Source organism: Odocoileus virginianus, unplaced genomic scaffold (assembly GCF_023699985.2).
Source record: "Odocoileus virginianus isolate 20LAN1187 ecotype Illinois unplaced genomic scaffold, Ovbor_1.2 Unplaced_Contig_29, whole genome shotgun sequence".
Lineage (NCBI taxonomy): Eukaryota > Metazoa > Chordata > Mammalia > Artiodactyla > Cervidae > Odocoileus > Odocoileus virginianus.
In genome coordinates this window covers 340,320-358,331 of record NW_027224346.1, presented here as the reverse complement: position 1 = coordinate 358,331, position 18,012 = coordinate 340,320, and the positions used below count along the sequence as shown (strand labels likewise).

General features: G+C 42.8%; 1 protein-coding gene across 3 annotated transcripts in view; it reads right to left on the bottom strand.

Annotated features, from left to right (window-relative positions):
* Positions 1–18,012, bottom strand: part of IGF2BP3 (insulin like growth factor 2 mRNA binding protein 3) — a 142,418-nt gene that overhangs the window by 5,954 nt on the left and 118,452 nt on the right. For 2 of the 3 annotated variants that reach the window (XM_070464560.1, XM_070464563.1), the window contains exons 7-12: positions 15,989–16,123; positions 14,592–14,714; positions 12,333–12,468; positions 10,641–10,766; positions 3,538–3,657; positions 23–97 (exon numbers count right to left, since the gene is read on the bottom strand). In XM_070464560.1, coding sequence (XP_070320661.1) covers positions 23–97; positions 3,538–3,657; positions 10,641–10,766; positions 12,333–12,468; positions 14,592–14,714; positions 15,989–16,123 — 715 coding nt within the window. The remainder of the gene's footprint in view (positions 1–22; positions 98–3,537; positions 3,658–10,640; positions 10,767–12,332; positions 12,469–14,591; positions 14,715–15,988; positions 16,124–18,012) is intronic. The other variant, XM_070464561.1, reaches the window with a different exon arrangement.

Sequence of the window (18,012 nt, the reverse complement as noted above, 5' to 3'; positions counted from 1 at the left end):
GCACACACTCCAGGGCACATACCTTGAACTGAGCCTCCGGTGGCCCGGTGATAATCACCATCCTCACTTTAGCATCTGGTGCTTCTGCTGGAGCGATCTGTAACAGACCAGAAATGGTCACAACACTTTCCAGTTCCACTGATAGAAAATGTTACACAAACCAGCCTGTCTTTTGCACATGACTTACTGAAATGTAGAAAATAAGCCTTCTGGAAGAAAGAGAGAGGCAGTGATGAGTGTGGGTCCATTAGTTATGGCTCCTGCCACATCCTGTATGTTTACACTACACCTGGCCCACTTCACCAACAGGGAGACCAAAGGCTAGAAAGTCACCTGGCCCCTGACCACACAGGCTGATGGAGCTGTGTCTGGCTCCACCACTGTGTTGCTCCTCACTGCACCACTGGGCGCTCAACGTGTGGTCTTGGTCCCACACGCAGCATCACACCCTGGGCTTCCCGCATGTGCAAGAAACTGCTTGGGTCACAAATCTGCAACGTCGTGTGTATACATATGTATAGATACATGGTACTGATGTCCCCCCAAAGTACACTCCCTGGAGTAACACATAGAGTAAACATTAATCTGACAGAAGAGTGAACTCGGACTTCTATTTTGGCAGAGCGTATGAAATCACATAAAAGGCCAGGCCAGGGATACGCTGCAGACTGTTGAAGGGGAAAAAAGCCAGCATTCCCTCAGTAAGAAAGGATTTAAGCAGTTTGGCTGGTAGGAATTGTTTGAAGAAAAATATTTTGCTAGACATTTGCTATGCAAGAAGCAACTCCCTATAGTAAATAATGGGAGTAGGAAGCAAAAACCACAATAAAAGCCACCGCACTTACCATTCAGTATGATCACTATCAATTACTTACAGTCTAGTACACCCTGTCCTACACAGGTACAAATCAAGACCAAGTTTTTTCTTTTAACACAGTCATGCTTTCTCACTCCCTGAAAATAAAGCTAACATTTCTGTTACTTAGAGGCCCAAAATGCCATTCCTTCTTTACGCTGGGCACTAATTTTGAATCTGTAAAAAAAAGCCAGTAATTATTTTAGACCACACTCTTAGAATCATTCACAGAAAACCCCTAGAAAGAAGATATCATTCTGATTTCCCTCCCCCGTGCCCCTCACTGGGCCACCCAGCCTGCAGGATCTCAGCTCCTGAGCAAGGATCTAACCTGCACCCCTGCAGTGACAGCACAGAATCTTCACCACTGGACCACCAGGGAAGTCCCTGGCTTGCTTTGCTAAAAAGAACCTTTGTCTCTGGCAGTCCTGGCGGGAGAGGACTGGAGGTGAGAGCACTCATACACTGATGTTCAGTTTGCTTGAGTCGCTCAGTCGTGTCTAATCTTTGTGACCGCAGCACGCCACGCCTCCCTGTCCATCACCAACTCCTGGAGTTTACTCAAACTCATGCCCAATGAGTCGGTGATGCCATCCAGCCCTCTCATCCTCTGTCGTCCCCTTCTCCTTTTGCCTTCAGTCTTTCCCAGCTTCAGGGTCTTTTCCAGTGAGTTAGTTCTTCGCATCAGGTGGCCAAAATATTGGAGCTTCAGCTTCAAGCATCAGTCCTTCCAACGAATATTCAGGACTGATTTCCTTTAGGATGGACTGGTTGGATCTCCTTGCAGTCCAAGGGACTCTCAAGAGTTTTCTCCAACACCACAGCTCAAAAGCATCAATTCTTCAGCGCTCAGTTTTCTTTATAGTCCAACTCTCATATCCATACACGACTACTGGAAAAACTATAGCCATTTGACTAGATGGACCTTTGTTGACAAAGTAATGTCTCTGCTTTTTAATATGCTGTCTAGGTTAGTCATAGCTTTTCTTCCAAGGAGCAAGTGTCTTTTAATTTCATGGCTGCAGTCACCATCTGCAGTGATTTTGGAGCCCCCCAAAATAAAGTCTCTCACTGTTTCTATTGTTTCCCCATCTATTTGCCATGAAGTGATAGGACCAGATGCCATGATCTTAGTTTTCTGAATGCTGAGTTTTAATACTGAATTTAATACTGAGGTTAGGAGTACACATTGCTCTAATGTCTGAGAAGCTGAAAAGAAAGCACATGCTCTGAGACTCACCAGATCCACTTGTGTAGACTCATGTGAAAGAATAAGGTTGTATATGACAATATGACCAAAATAACTTAATCCATCACTGTGCAGGAGAAATTGGAACAATCTTAATGCCCAATAAGTTAACAAATAACTATGGTTTGGTGATACCAGACATACAGGTACATATTAAAGTACCTACATGGGAATTTACATTATGGAAATCTAGCCAAGTGCTAAGAGTGCTAATGCACCTTGCACATTATGCATGTTTCAGACTTTTTGGAAAGAAAAATAGTTTGCCCTCATCATCAAAACTCCAAGAAAGACAAAAAGAGCCCAGTGTCCAAATACTCAGTTTTTGTTCATAAAACATTCGCTGCAATTTTTCAAAAAACAAAGTATCTGGTAGGTTCTTTTTCGTGCATGAGCATGTTTTAATTCATTAATCAGGAAACTAACAGGGTAGTAATGTTAGTTCACCACTTGGTCTTTTTACAATGTCTTTTCCTTTACCTGTTTGTTTATTTTGGCTGCATTTTCTGTTCACGTATTTCTCTCTTGCTGCGAGAGAGCATATGAAGGCTTTTCCCGTGTATCTTGCTTTCTAATTGTACAGTTTATGTACACTAAAACTCACTTGGTGACAAATGTGGTTGTGAGCACCACCACAATCTATAGTCTGGCACTCTCAAAATTTCCTCATGCTGCCTCCGTTTCCAACCCTTCCTCCAATTCCTGGCAACCACTGATTTTTCTCCTCCATTTCCATAGTTCTGTTTTTTCCCCGAACTTTCGTAAGTGGGATCATACAGTATATAGCTTTTTGAGTCTTCTTTTTCTTAGCACAATATGTGTGGTCTTTATCAACAGCTCCCTCCGTTTTAGTGCTGAGTAATCTTTGTTATATAGATAAGCCAGTTTATGCATTTGCTAGTTGACTTCGTCCCCCTTTCCCAGTTATAAATAAAGATGTTATGAACACTTGAGTGCAATGTGGGTTTTTTGGTACTATATTTATTTGAATATTTATAAGACATAACCAAAACAAACTCTCCAGCACACTGATGTTTTCCTGACGAAAGCTATGACTGTATCAGGACTCTGTCAGTATTCCTGAAAACGCAGGGATTACAGCCTTCATTGTTAGGACACACAGTAGCGTCGGCTGGGAGGGAGGGACTAGCGTCACCCCCAGGGAAGATGAGCTAGAAGGAATGTCTCTCCAACGTCATGGAGGAGCAGAACCCCACTCCAGGGCTGGGCTCCTTACCCCCAGACTGCTTTTTCTGGAGAGAGAATTTAGCTTACCTTGTTTAAGCTAGTGCTGTTACACGGAGTTTCCCATCACACCCTATGTAACCCCAGTACAGACCGCTACATTCAGTTCACGGGAAGTGACAGACTCACATCTCTGTGATGTGCTCTCCTTAAAGCAGCCGGAGAGCCACAGCTGGCAGGACAGTACCTTAATAGATGCTCCTGCGAAGCGAGAAAGCTGTTTGATGTGCTGCCCTTGCTTGCCGATGATGGCGCCTACAGACAGCGCTGGGATGAAGAGATGGACGGTCTCCGTTTCAGACTGCTGCTGGAAAAGACAGGACATCCATGCTTAGTGGATATAGATCAGGCTGTGGTGTGGGCACAGGGATGGGGGCATTCTTCTACTGTTAGGAATATTAGGATAGTTTTAGGAAAAATCACCACAGCAAGTTGACATGACTACCTAACAGGTTGGAAAGTTCTCATATTCATCCTGAAAGTATTAGCATTTAAAACAATACCACTTTTCTGTGTAAAATTTCTTTAAAGCTTAGAATGCTGAGTTACAGATTTACAACAAATTGTGTGGCACTTAACGTTGGTCCACCAAATGACACAACCACTTAGCACACAAAGGTTGCGAGTGTCAATAACCACTTCCTTTTCTCCCTGTAAGCCCTGTGTGGGGACAGAGAGCGTGCTAAGTCTTCAGTTTCTTTCTCTGAATCACCTGAAAATGTATGTCAGTTATACCTCAATTAAAAAATTGACCACCCCCAAAAAAGTTTAATTGAATCACAAAGGAAAGATGCTCTACTAGACCAAGGAAAAGAAATCAACAGGTTTGTTGTCTCATCTGCATACATCCATCTAAAGCATTTGTAAAACACTTTTAACTGAAACTTTTAAGGATTATGAGAATAAAACACATTACAGAAAAGTTGCCCCCCAAAAAACCCGATTACTATATGTTTCCCTGACAGTTGTATCTGAGGACCTTTTTGGGAACACTTCAAGAAAGTATGGTTTCCAGTTTCTCACTAATTTGTCTAACACTACAGTCGGGTCTTTTAACATAAATCTTGTGCCCATGCACAATACTTATAAGATTTTATGTAATAAAAATGCTGGGTTGCAGCATGAACATTTAAAATTTATATTTCTAAACTCTCATGCTAATTATCTTACAGTCAATAAATGTGTACAAGACAGAGGGAAGTCATTTTGGTTTAAAACATGCCTTTCCCACATAACAAAAAATTAAAGCAGTGTGTGATTCTAGACCTCATGTCTTGTTTCCTACACAGAAAAATCGAACTCGGCTCTTCTAAGCCCCTTCCTTTTTCTGTTAACCACCCCTGCCCCACGTGCCCCCTTAGTTCGTATCCAAGTTAACCTAACATTCAACTCTAGAAAGTATTCTTGACAAAAGCCGCTGTACTTTTCTCTGATCATGACATTCTCTTTCTTCAGCATCAGCATAAATAGATGTGCACACACTATATTCTTTACAACCGGGTATCCCTGTGTTTCCCGGGACGCTCTAACACGCTGCAGGTCTTCATACAATGTCAGCCTAATGAAGTCTCCCTGGGGGCTCTGTAAGCATTCTTAGAACACACAGACCAGAAAAGGTTTTGCCTTCCCACTAAACTCCTGCCTGTAGAGATTTGTGGAAGAGGCCTGTTCTGCACAGCCTGGCCAAATCAACTTTTACTGCTATTCATCAGTAAAGAACAAAAATAAAATTAGTTCACCCTTCAGTATTTCTGAGACATAGGAAAAACGCCTCTCTCTGGAAAGCACCATACATCACAGCCTGCCAGGGCATTATGCAATTACCATATACTATTTATTCCAGGGGCTTCCCAGACGGCACAGTGGTTAAAAAAAAAAAATCCACCTGTCAATGCAAGAGACACAAAAGACACGGGGTTCAATCCCTGGGTCAGGAAGATCCCTTGGAGAAGGAAATGGCAACCCACTCCAGAATTCTTGCCTGGAAAATCCCATGGACAGAGGAGTCTGGCGGGCTATGGTCCATGGGGTCGCAGAGAGTCAGACACACCTGAACACAGCACACAACCCATTTATTCCAGAAGTACAATTTAAGGCCTCTCTTAGTAACTGGACAGAACTGAATTAATGGTGACATTGCCTATCAACTGTGCTCAATGTTAATACCAATTTATTTTGTCATTCCGGTCCTTAAATTAAAATTTGTATATTAACCAATTTTCTGAAGTAAAGTGAAAGTTGTTCAGTCGTGTCTGACTTTTTGAGACCCCAATGGATGTCCATGGAATTCTCTAGGCCAAAACACTGGAGTGGGTAGCCTTTCCCTTCTCCAGGGGATCTTCCCAACCCAGGGATCAAACCCAAGCCTCCCACATTGCAGGTAGGTTCTTTGCCAGCTGAGCCACAAGGGAAGCCCTTCTAAAGTAAAGACAGGATCTATTTTGTCTTGCTAAGAACATCCATGTAATGTTCTTCTGAGTATACTTTTTTTTAAAGGGGGTGGTGAGGAGTCAGGGGTCTGGCAGTAATAAAGACCTTTCTTGTTTTGTTTTTTTTTTAAAGACTTTTCTAAGGATCAGACTAAATCTATCATGTACCTTGCCAAAATCTGCCCCATTGTATTTTTCCATGACTATGTAATTATTTGCTTTCTGGGCCATGTTCCAGGAATACTTTATGCTGCTTACAAAATACAGAAGATTTAGAAAGACAAAGGAAGTGAAGAAATAAGAGCAGAGGGACCTCAACAGAAAAGATAAAATCAGAAATGCTATTATACAAATTTGGCTCTATGCTTCTTAGCAATTAATTAAAGCTAAGAAAAAAGTTAGCATCATGATTTACCATATCTTTAACAGAAAAGCTATTTGTTTAGTAAAAACTAGTTTTCCTGGGACTGACCCCAGAGATCAACTTCTGAATGTTCTTAGCGGCCTAAAGTACCAGGATCATCAGACCAGAAGTCCCAGAGCCTCACAGTACAGCCTGAGCATCTCAGCCTAGAAGAAACACGCTGATCACCACAGCTATGAGAAAAACCCATGGGCATAAATAACCACTGTCATCTCAAAAGCTGAACAAAGCAATCATCTTTCCATACAGTGATGGATGAGAGGCTACAGGTGCTTTTGTTTCACTGACTTTGAGGAGGTGGGAGTGAGGTAGGAGATAATGAATGAACACATAGATTAAGCTGAGTGAAGCTCTGGGAAAGCAATGCTGATGAAGAGACCAGGACTGAAAGGACCAAGCAGAAAAGGGCAAAGTCATGAAGAAAGCATCACTCTGCAGACAAAAAATGCTCCACGCTGGGATGAAAGCAGAAGCAACAAATCTACAAGGCGGGTTAGCAGTGAAGGACGCATGCCAGGAGGCGGTGCCCCAGACTCAGGGACTGTGGTGTGTGCTCCTGACGACAGCACCTTAATGAGAAGGTGACTCATCAGGTGTCTGCAGCCTGATGGAGACCTTTCTGAATGCCACCCAGATCCCTCTGCCCAGTTTCATATCCAACAAGCACATCCCTGACCATAAATTACTTCTCAAGCAAAAGAAGTATAAGGCACCTCACATAAACCTCCTGTCTACCGGACAGTCATTAAACCAGCCCACTCTTATATGGGACTCTGTATGGTAAGCCATGCTTTCAGGGTTAGGACACCCAAATAAGCAAATAGTTTTTACTTATAAAGTTCAGAAGTCATAACAATGGGTTATGACAAGTCTCTTTCACTTGTGAATTTAAGACTCCGAGGTGGTTTTGAGAAGATCCATCAGCTTTACCTTTTCATGTTACACATTCTTCGCATGGAAGTTAATGTTCACCTGCGTTACCCTGAACCCTTCTCCCTGAACCCTCAGAGGTGGATGATACTCAGGCCGCGGGCCGCTTCCCAGTGGATTTCTGCCAGATGCCTACTGGCAGCACTTCCTCTGGAGTTCTTGGCAGCCTCTGGGCTATAGCTTGAAATAACAGAAGAACAAAGCTGCTCAACTGAAAGTTTGCTTAACTGGTGAAGTCTGCCAATGAGTAATTCCTAATCATCTATCATGAGGAGATAGAAGAATGAGCAAACAGCAAGGTTAAGTGTATTTACTTTGTGGGGAACAGAACCTAAAACACCACGCAGGCACGGACACAGCATGCCAGCCAACAAGCCCAGCCTCCAGGAACCTGGCGGGATGCCAGCAGCACCCTGTGGCTTGAAAAAGACATACTCCTGGGGGGTTTTGTTTTGTTTGTTGTGTTTTAATGGATTTTGGCTGGAACTGGGATCGAGTTTACTCAACTTCATGACCTGAACTCAAGTCTTTTTTAAAAAGGCAAAGAAAGTTTCTCCATATACTAAGTACAAGGCCTCTTAGAGATAGTATTATGCAATGAGTTATTTACTTTGAAATTGTTTACTAGCAAATGAGTCACACCCGCTATAAGACATCCTCAAGAGGAGGACTAAGACTCCATGAAAGTCATTTGGTCTAACAGTCCCTTTCAAATTACAGTTTTGCTTCTTAAAGACCACTTCAAAGTAGATGAGACCCAAGAAAGTGTTCACCTTTCTTGTCTCTTCCATAAGCAGAAAGTTAGCAATTTTAAGATTACACTGTTGTTCTAGAGGCTTGGGAAGACTCCAAAGGCACTATCAAAATGATGGAGACAACAGCTCTTGAGCTAAGTTCTGCCAACCCCAACGCAAACTGCCAAACCATCCAGCTATGGGTGGTGGTGTGTGTGATGCCAATTCCAGCTCCTCCTCTGCTCACTAGCTGCCAACTGCCTCTTCCCTACTGTTTCAGCATTTCTGAAAGGAGCATTTCCTGTCATTTATAAACTCGAAGTCTGCCAATTAAGTACTGCATGAGCCAGCTGCTAGGCAGGAACTAGAGACTTTTTGTCTGCTGGAAGAACTGACTCTCTGGCTCTACTGCAAACATCAGCCTGGCAGGCTGCAGGAAGAAGAGTGTGTTTTAGGGGGAGAGACGGGCAAAATTCTGGAACAGAACAGAGACGAGGAATTTATCCAAAGACGAGATGCATCAAGTTCTACTTCACGTTACAAAGCAAAAGTGAGAAAACATGAGCAGAAAAATGAAACAATTCTCAAAGAGGAAGCAGTGCATAAAAACAGAGTCAGTCTTTGAACCATTTAGTCATCAATACCTACTCCTTGACAGGCAATGTATAAAGTAAAAACAGAGATTTGCTACTAACCTACAGGCATCAAGGATAAAGAGACTATCTTTGTTAGTAACCTGACTTCTCGGTGAGAACATCTACGAAACAGTAATGGAGGAGTGTTGTCAGTGCCGAGAGCAAACACCTCCCGACCTTTAATTCCCTAACCCAGTTTTTAAATACAGGCACACCCCAGAGACACTGCAGGTTCAGTGTCAGACCACTGCATTAGATGGAGTATCAGAATAAATCAATAAAAAATTGCACAAATTTTTTTGTTTCCCAGTGCATATAAGTTATGTTTCTACTACACTGTTGCCTGTTAAATGTACAACAGCATTATGTCAAACTGTACATACCTGATTAAAAATAATGCTTTTGGAAACATGTTACCAACAGATTTGCTCAATGCAGGTTGCTGCACACCTTCAATTTGTAAGAAACAGTTTCAAATTCTGTAAAAATTAAAACTGTTGGGAAGAATAGTTCTTAGAGATAACTCGTCTAGCTCAGTTTTTTCACCATGTGGATGAGAAACCTAGAGCAAGGAGGAGACTGGCCTACAACGTCAGAGAGACGGTGGGGCCCGGGGTCTCCCTCCAGGGCTTGCTTCCTTTCCACCCATCCCCTATAGCACCAAGCTGTCAACACACGAGCCGCTCCACATCGCTCTCAGCTGTGGTACAAAGCTGTGGGTGTGCGTGCCAAGTTGTTTCTGTCGTGTCCGACCCTGCGCAGCACCACGCCAGGCTCTTCTGTCCATGGGATTTCCCAGGCAAGAACACTGGGGTGGGCTGCCATGCCCTCCTCCATGGGACCTTCCGGACCCAGGGATCGAACCTGTGTTTTTTAAGTCTTCTGCTTTGGCAGGTGGGTTCTTTACCACTAGTTCAACCTGGGAAGCCCCACAAAGCTTTAGAATCAAGTCTATTCACACCTATGAAATTCCAATACCTATCTTTAGATTAAGGAGCTTTGTTACATGGTTTCTAGGCCCCAAAGAGGTTTGAAGTGGCAGGTGAGCTGCAGGGGAAGATGCAAATGTCGCCAACAGCAGTGGCAGAAACACACACGCTACAAGACCAGAGCAAAAGCTACACCCAGCAGCCGGGTGGCTTCAAGGACAGGCAAAGGCAATTCGCATTCTTACAGGGATAAGATATGACCAATCTCATAACCCGTGTTCTTCGCAGAACTCCTGTGGCTTTTTATTCTACAAGTGCTCTAAGCACTGACAGAGCAGAACCCCCTTTTCCCTAAACACTTCCCTCAGTTTGGTGTAGCAGGTACCGCTCACAACTTTATGTCATAAGAGAGTCAAATAGGAAGAAAGAGATAGAAAAACTAATTCAAGAAGGAAGATCCTAGAACGTTAATTTTATTTCACATGATTGTCTTCAATTATCATTGATAATGCAACTGAACTGAGAACTTCTTTCAAAAAAAATTCTTGTATACAGTGTCTGCTAGGCTGCATTTATTTTCATACTATCACTGGCCTATTTCTAACCTCAGGGAAAATGCTACTCTTAAAAAGCAAATATAAAAATTACAATTTCTTAACAACATGATTATTTCTTAATGACACACCTGTTTACAAAACAAATAAAAGCTGTTTAATGTCTGCACACACACACACACACACACAGCAGATTTGTGGGCAAGACTATCTGAGCTCACCACTTAATAAAGCACAACATTCAAAATGGAAAACGTGTCTGGTCTTTACTGACCTTTCAGGTGAAGTTCAGGATGAAGGAAGCCTATTCAAAATCCTCTCCTTTACATTTAAAGTAAGAAACCTCTATCCCCCTCCCCAGAGTCTCAAATTTTTCTTTTGATATTTGAAAACGCATGTTGACAACCCTGCCACCCAAGAACTTCAAAAGAAATAACGCATGTATGTCTACAAAAAGAAGAAGGTCCTAGTGACAAGAACTGGAAAGCCTGTGCCAGATCCAAACTGACAAATGGTCACACAGGGGTCGGGTTTTACCTTAAGATTTTCCCCAATTAGCATTTAATGTCACATCACTTGAGGGCAACAAAGTCTGACTGTGTCCCTTGACGTCACCCCCCTCAACCAGAAGGAAAGGCAGGGCACACCGTCTTACCTCAAACTGCGGGTAAGGAGGAGTCATGGCTGATGGGGGCCCTGGGGTGGGAGGTGGCATCCCAGACGTGGGTGGGAACAGACCCAAGGCGTTCAGATTTAATCCAGGAATTAGATGTGCTTGAAGCTGCAATGGTAAAAAAAGGTCCCTTTATTTTACAGCTACAAGATCAAGTACAAGTGAGCATTTATACGTGATAATATCCAGATTGTGACCTCTTGTCAAGTAAAGAAAAAAAGCATTTTGTGAGTTAAATCTTGAAACAGAGCAGATGTTCCATGTGATTATACTTCGGGTTACAGGTTATGTCTGTACATAATTCTTGCTATTTTAAACTCCATGTGCTGTCCTCCTCCCTTTGATCTGAAGGCACACTGGGTTTCTCAAAGCAGGGGACACAGCCTTCCTTGCCTTTACGAGCAGCTCTCAGAGCTCAGACATACAGGTTATCTGTACTCTCCGGGCACGCAGTAAAGAGAGACTGAGTATCTTGCATGAATTGAAGAAGCAAGCAAACAAGATACGTTCATTGAAAAGCAGAACAGATAACAGATATTAAGAGATCTTTACTCCATGAAAAAAACTTGGTGGTCATGAATCTACAGACCTAAAACAAAATCAAGCTCTTTGGGAATCAGGTTCCATTCTCAAGTCCCTTCAAATAAACCGATCTTTGGAATGGATCCAGGAGCCAGAAATGGGATTTGGTTTTGGTTTCATTTGCCAAGGGTTGAGAAAATAAGGTGAAGACTACAGAGTTCAGACTTGAGCATCCTCAAGCATTTTTTTTTCAAGGCCTGTGTGGGTTTGGATTTACTCCCAAGTGACCCTGAAACACTTGGATGAGCAGTGATCATGTGAAGGTAGGGAGGCAGTCATGGGGTAAAATGATGAGCATTTAAGGCACTTCTCACAACGGCAGTATCATTTTTACACTTTCCCTTCTTTCAAGTGTAATGTTTCAGATGGCAGGCCCAGCTGATGAACTTTTTTTCCCCCAATCATTTACTTGAAAATTCAAGATGGACTTTTGAAATGCTACATTTTCCATACCATTCCATCCGTTACGGCACGTCAGCAATGCACTTTAATTGCCTTACCTGCACTACACAGATTTGTTTTGTCACTGGAAATTCTTTTATCGCTAAGGTTTATGAGTAACCGGGTTTTTAATTTATCTTCATAACAGTAGTTTTTTATATATGCACTGTATCTATTATAATCCTAATAAGCATGCAATGTAGGCAATAGCCCTATTTTACAGATGAGGAAACTGTGCTCAGAGAGACCAAGTAAGTCGTCCATGAGAATAAAGCTACAGCTAATAAGTGGCTGAGCTAAGATTCAAACCAGTTCACACACTCCTAAAGCCCACATTCCTATAATACTATAATCTCCCTCAAATTCACACTGTATGGGAAAGATCAGCCTCTTTTAGGGCGGTATTAACCTTACCTCACAGGTAAGGAAGCTAAGGCACAAAGTTAGCTAAAATCACAAAAGAGGGCCGAGCCTGAAGTCCAAGTTTGTGTCTGCCCAATTATCCCAGGGCACTCACCGACCGTGATGCTCAAAGTCAATTAGAAACCACATCTAACAATGACGCCATTAAAGAAATCAATGTTAAGGCAATTGAAAACATCTTTGAACTGTTCATCAAAACAAAGACATTTCCTTCATATCAAAACTAACATTCATGGAAGCAATATCGTTTTCATAAGACTCCCTGATTTTCTTCATTATCTCTTCCTCCGCTCTGGCGCAGGTTTCCACATTGCCTTTCACCGTAATGGTGCGCTCTGGATTGTACAGTGTCAGCTCCTGCAATCTGCGGATTGAAACAGAGGCAAGAAAAAGACTGGAAATTATAGGAGGGAGACAGTTAATAATAGTTCAACCACAACTGGCAATTCAAACCCAACTGTGGAGGCTGGCAATGTGTAAAAGGAGGTGGTTAGACATCATGAAAAATGAGTAAGCCCCAAAAGTTGTGAATACAAGAATTGTAAACTGCAGGAGAATAGAAAATCCTGCCCCTCCCACCTTCTCAGCAAGTATCTCTGGGTGTACACAGTTCAATTAAGTCCATGTTTTAAACAAATTATACTTCTTGACCACTTAAGGTGAGCTTTTTTTCACAACAGTGAAATGTAAAGAAAATGATCCAGAGGAACCTATAGTTTTAGTGGAGCCCAAGAACCAGATGAATATAACCTTTAATAAGTGCTTTTCTAGTCTGCCCTGACCAATTTGGGGTGTAATTTGGCCTTGTCAGGCAACTGCATTTTTTGGATCACCAAGCAAGGGATAAGCAAGAAAATATCCCAAAATGGCACCCAGAATTCATATGTCTAAGCTTATTTTTGTTGCTAATTTTAGAATTTAGATTGACGTGCGCTTGAGGAAATAACACAAATCCATCCATTTTGACTGAATTTTAAAAATAGTCCCTCGATGACCATTTAGACAACTAAAAAGCTAAGATGTAACAGCAATATTCAGAAAGCCCCTGCTCGTCTCAGCTCCTGTAGAAGCGTTAAAATCCATTCAGATGACACTGACACCATCTAAGTCTCAGCCATTCAACAGCCTTGAAGCGAAAGCCATGGGAGGTACTTAACCATGGAAACAAGGCTCAGGAAATGGATGGAAAGGACACAGAATACTGCGACAGTTTCCTTTCATATTCTTAGGGTTAAAACTCTCATTTTCACTACTAGCAAAGTGTCTCAAGCTAAACATGAGCCAGATGAATGGGATGTTATCCCTTAACTTCTTCCTATCCTTGTTAAAATATAAACATCCACACAGTGAAGAGGCTTCGTCTCAGGCCCCGTACACAAGTGTATGTCTCCTCTTCAGGCTCAACCGATTCTCCCCTGAAGAGCATTTTCTATTACAGTTTTTAAAATAGCTGCTTCCAGAACAGCCTTTATGATGTATTTTTTTCCCTCTTAAAACCTTCCCCTTTCTGAGCATAAAATTCGAGAGGGTAGGATCACTCGTTCTTTTTACTGTTTTGCGGTTTTTCCTTTCCCACCAAGCGGGACTCTCCCACTTCCTTTCCACTCCCACTTCTACAAACACTCCTTGCTCCATGAAGATACTGCCCCAGTCTTTCTCAACTATTCTTCATGAGTTCGTCAGTCTCTTTCCCCCTCAACTTTTTAGCGTGCCCTGAAGGAAATAAAAGTCACCCTCAGAAGAGAAAGGCCTTCCCCGTAATTTCAGAGCATCATGGACTGCAGGCATGGGGACTAGCCTCCATGATCCCCACTCCCCAGTGACCAACCCTCCCACACTGCCTGAAGCTGACTTGCGTCAACAACAGTAGAAAAAAATGGTAGAGAGAGCGACTTCTGAGACTATGTTACAAAAGACACAGCTGCTTCATTCTTGTCTCTTGGGTTGTTCACTGTGAGGGAAGAGAGCTGCTATGACTTGAAGACGCCCCCACACAGCCCTGTGGAGCTGAGCTGAGGTGAGGAGCCGAGGCCACATTCTAAGAGTTGCCAGGAGACCCCCCCAAACCAGGACTACCCGGTCATGCCCCTGGATTCCTGCTCCACAGAAACCAGGTGAGCAATAAACGTTTCCCCTTGTCTTTAGTGGCCAATGTTGGGATAAGCTGTTACACAGCGGTGGATAATACGCAGGGTTATACACTCCAGCTTTCAGAGCAGATGCCAGAAAACCCCAGCAAGACTTCAGGGAGGAAACACACACGGCAAGTACTAGTGTGTCCTGCCTCTGTAGTGGGAACAGAGAATGCTTTCACTGTGGGCTGCAAACAGACAGCAGGCAGGAGAGAAATGGGTTTGAGAGGTGAGGTATAAGCAGGGTGGTACAGGCCAGCTCCAAGAGTTGTGATCCACTTAATAGATAACCTACAGCTTGGAAACGGTATCTTTGAAAGTTTTCTAATTCTAAAGAAAGCAAGGCAGCACTTACGGAGATATTGTGATTTTAGTGTCAGTGTCCTGCTCAATTTTTTTAAGATTCCGTCCTTCCTTACCAATCAGACGTCCTACAAAATTATTATGGGCTAAAATCTTCAAAGGAATCTCTTCTGTGCTGTAAAGGAAAATAAAATAAAAGGGCCACCAATCAGAGTAAGTATACCTATTCTAGGGTAAAAGGACAATATTCATTCATTAAACATTGACTTCCTGCCTTCCGTAGGGGAAGCATTCTGCCAAGTACACTGTAAAGCTTGCTGACCATCAGCCCACATTCTAGCAACGCATGAAGAGAGGGGGATGAAAAAACACTGACAAGTATTTGGATAGGAGTTAATTTTTAAAAGTTTTCTTTTATTCATCTCAGGGAATGCCTTCCAATAATGGATTCTAGTTAGCTCTTTGAAAACACCTTACTCAAACCCACATGCTGAAACCCCCAATACCAGAACACCACCTACAACATGAAACAGCACGGTTTTAGAATAATGTTTAAATACACCCCTGGAGATAAAATGCACGATTTACAGACGGAAACAAGAAACTCAACAGGGTTACACTTTGGAGGGAAGAGTATAAGAGAGGGGATTTTCACTTTTCATTTTGTACCTTTCTGACTTTCCAAGTCATGTACATAGCACTGTGTTAACATGTCATTGGGGTCATCTAAGTGGTGGGCTTTTTCTTCACTTTTCTCTATACTAAAAAGTAATTTTAATCTTATAATAAAGCAACATATAATACCTTCTAATTAAAATATAGGTAATGTACTTCAAAGGTCCCTCCAAATTAAATGCCGGTCATTAGGTCCCCAGACTAGGACCCGCGTCTTACTCTGGAGCCCCCTTTCAGCACACCACCATGCTAGGTGCTACAGGCAGCAGACAGCCCAGCCTCTGCTCACGGCTCCCATGCACAAGAGATTTAGAGTTTCAACCTGAAGCACCCGAATCAACAGCCAGCTTCCCACGGCACAAGACTGGGGCCTTCCCAGCTCCGTTCTCCTGCTCCTGCAGTGGGGGCTGGCAGACAGGCCGAGCTCCTTCGAGCTCCAAGCACAGGAGTGAGGGTTTGGGGTCCCTGCTTTAGGTAAATCCCAGGGATGCTTCTTGGACCTTAGGTGAGCTTCCTGTGAGCCCAACTGCCTTCTTTATACAGCTGGACTTTTCCCATTAACACCACTCGCAACACAGCCAAACATGAATGAAAATGAAGCGTTTAAAAGGCTTATGCTCTATAACCACAAAAACAACACTGCTGACCCTCTGTCGCTCTTCGGGACAGCATTTCCCTTTGTCTGCTGGCAATTTCCAAAAATTATGTCAAAGAATCCCAAAAACAGGACCGCATAAATATCAACCTCCCCACCGGGTAATCCTCTTTACTCACAATTTTATATCTTGAGCTTCTTTATGCATAATCTCCAGAATAGACTTACAAGCTGCAGAGGTGCCCTCAGGGGTAGAGAGGATAGTAATGGACTTCTCGGCGGCACCTGCGTTCTCCTTCCGATGGACATCAATTCTTAGGGTGGGCACAAGGGGAGAGGGAAACGAGCTGTAAGCATGTGTTCACAACAGTCTGTCATCACCACCTATACAGTCACCGCACTTCTGGGCAGAGTGGGTGACGCACTTTCCTCAAAACCAAGTCTTGATAAGCCGTCACCATGGATGAGACCAATGTTAAGTCCAAGAATATTCCCCTCTCTCTGCTCATGCGGGGGCATCTCTTTATTCTGGCCAAGCTGCACCTGCTTAATTTTCCTTTTCAGTGCTACAGGTCAGTCATCTCACATGCAGGAGCCTGGGTTTAAACAAAAGGCTTTCTTCCACTCAAAGAACAAGGGAGCCTGGAACACAAGCCAAAAAGACTGGAGCTGGAATCCCACAAGTTGGGGGCTCCTGACTCCATTCACGCAGTGTGACCACCATCCATCACAGGTGGGATTTCACTCTTCGGTTTCCTCTTGCTGGGGTCTTTCTACACTTTGCCTTCCTGATCAAGGAAAAGTCCACAATAAACAGTGATAGGAGTGGACCCCAAAGAAATGGCAGCAGTTCTATATAAAAAAAAAAAGAAATGGCCACTAAACATGCAGTGATGTTCAATCTCACTGGTCCTTAAAACAAGGTGGTGTTCTCTTCCAGACCTGCACGGATGCGATTCAGTACTGGCAAGAGGATGGGTGTCTGGGATACGCACACCTCTGGCGTGGTGCGGAGTACAGAACAATCTGCTGAACTGCTTATTATCTTTTGACCCAAGAATTCTACTTCTTGTAACATCTCCTACAGATGAAGTCTCACACGTGGGCTAAGAGTGGTGTTTCTCACCCTCTGGCAGCATTGGCACTTTGGGTCAGACTAGTTCTTTGGTGTGGAAGCCAATCTGTGCATCGCAGGATGGTGAACAACATCTCTGGCCTCTACCCAGTAGACACCAGTAGCACCCCCGCCCCCATCTAAGCATGACAACCGAAACTGTCTCCAAATACTGACAAATGTCTTCTGGGGGAAAACATCACCATGGGTTGAAACCACTGGTGCAAGCATGTTCACCGCTGTACTATTTGTAATAGAAAATTGGTATTTCCAAGATATTTCCAATAAGGAAGAAACGGTTAAAGAACATATCTATATCACACAGTTGTTCATAAATGTGGTAAAATTACAGGTGCCAACAAAGCAAAAGGTCCTCGATCTTATGTGAAAAAAAACACACTACATACCATGATATAAATTCTCCTTTAAAGCTACATGTGTTAGTAGATATGAGGAACAAGTCTTATAAAGACATATTCCCAACTCAACAGTGGTCACCTTGGGGGTTAGATGGAGGTTAACTCTTTTATTTTAATGTACATACTTGTACATTTTGAATTAAATACAAAAACAAGTCTTCTGTTTAAAAAGTACAAGAAAGAAAATCAACTATTCAAAAAAGTATATTCGGGGAAAATTATTTTAAGTTCCTTTGGCCACTCAAACTCTAGATGGAAAGGCTATATAACTCGTTGTCATGAGAATGCCCACTACATCTTGCTAATAAAATCAGAGTTTGGATTTCATTTTCCTAAATGCCTAATTGAAAACTGAAGAGTTATCTCAGAATTAAAACCTATAGCTAAAAATAAGGGCAATGTAGAAGTGAAACAAATAAGGAATACCTAGAAATAACCAATAAAAAGAGTATCTTGTAACAGATCTGATCTCAGGAACCATCTTTCTAGTCACTGGTTTCAGTCTCCAATCACTGTAAGTACTGCATCTCTTCTAGTAGGTGATGTGCTCATCTCCCCCCTGGTTTATTTCCACCTGCTCACTGTGCTAAGGATTACCAAACTCTGATCCTCTGAGAGTAAGGAATGTTGCTTTACAGACTAGGGCAGCCCTGTGAGGCTATTACAGAAG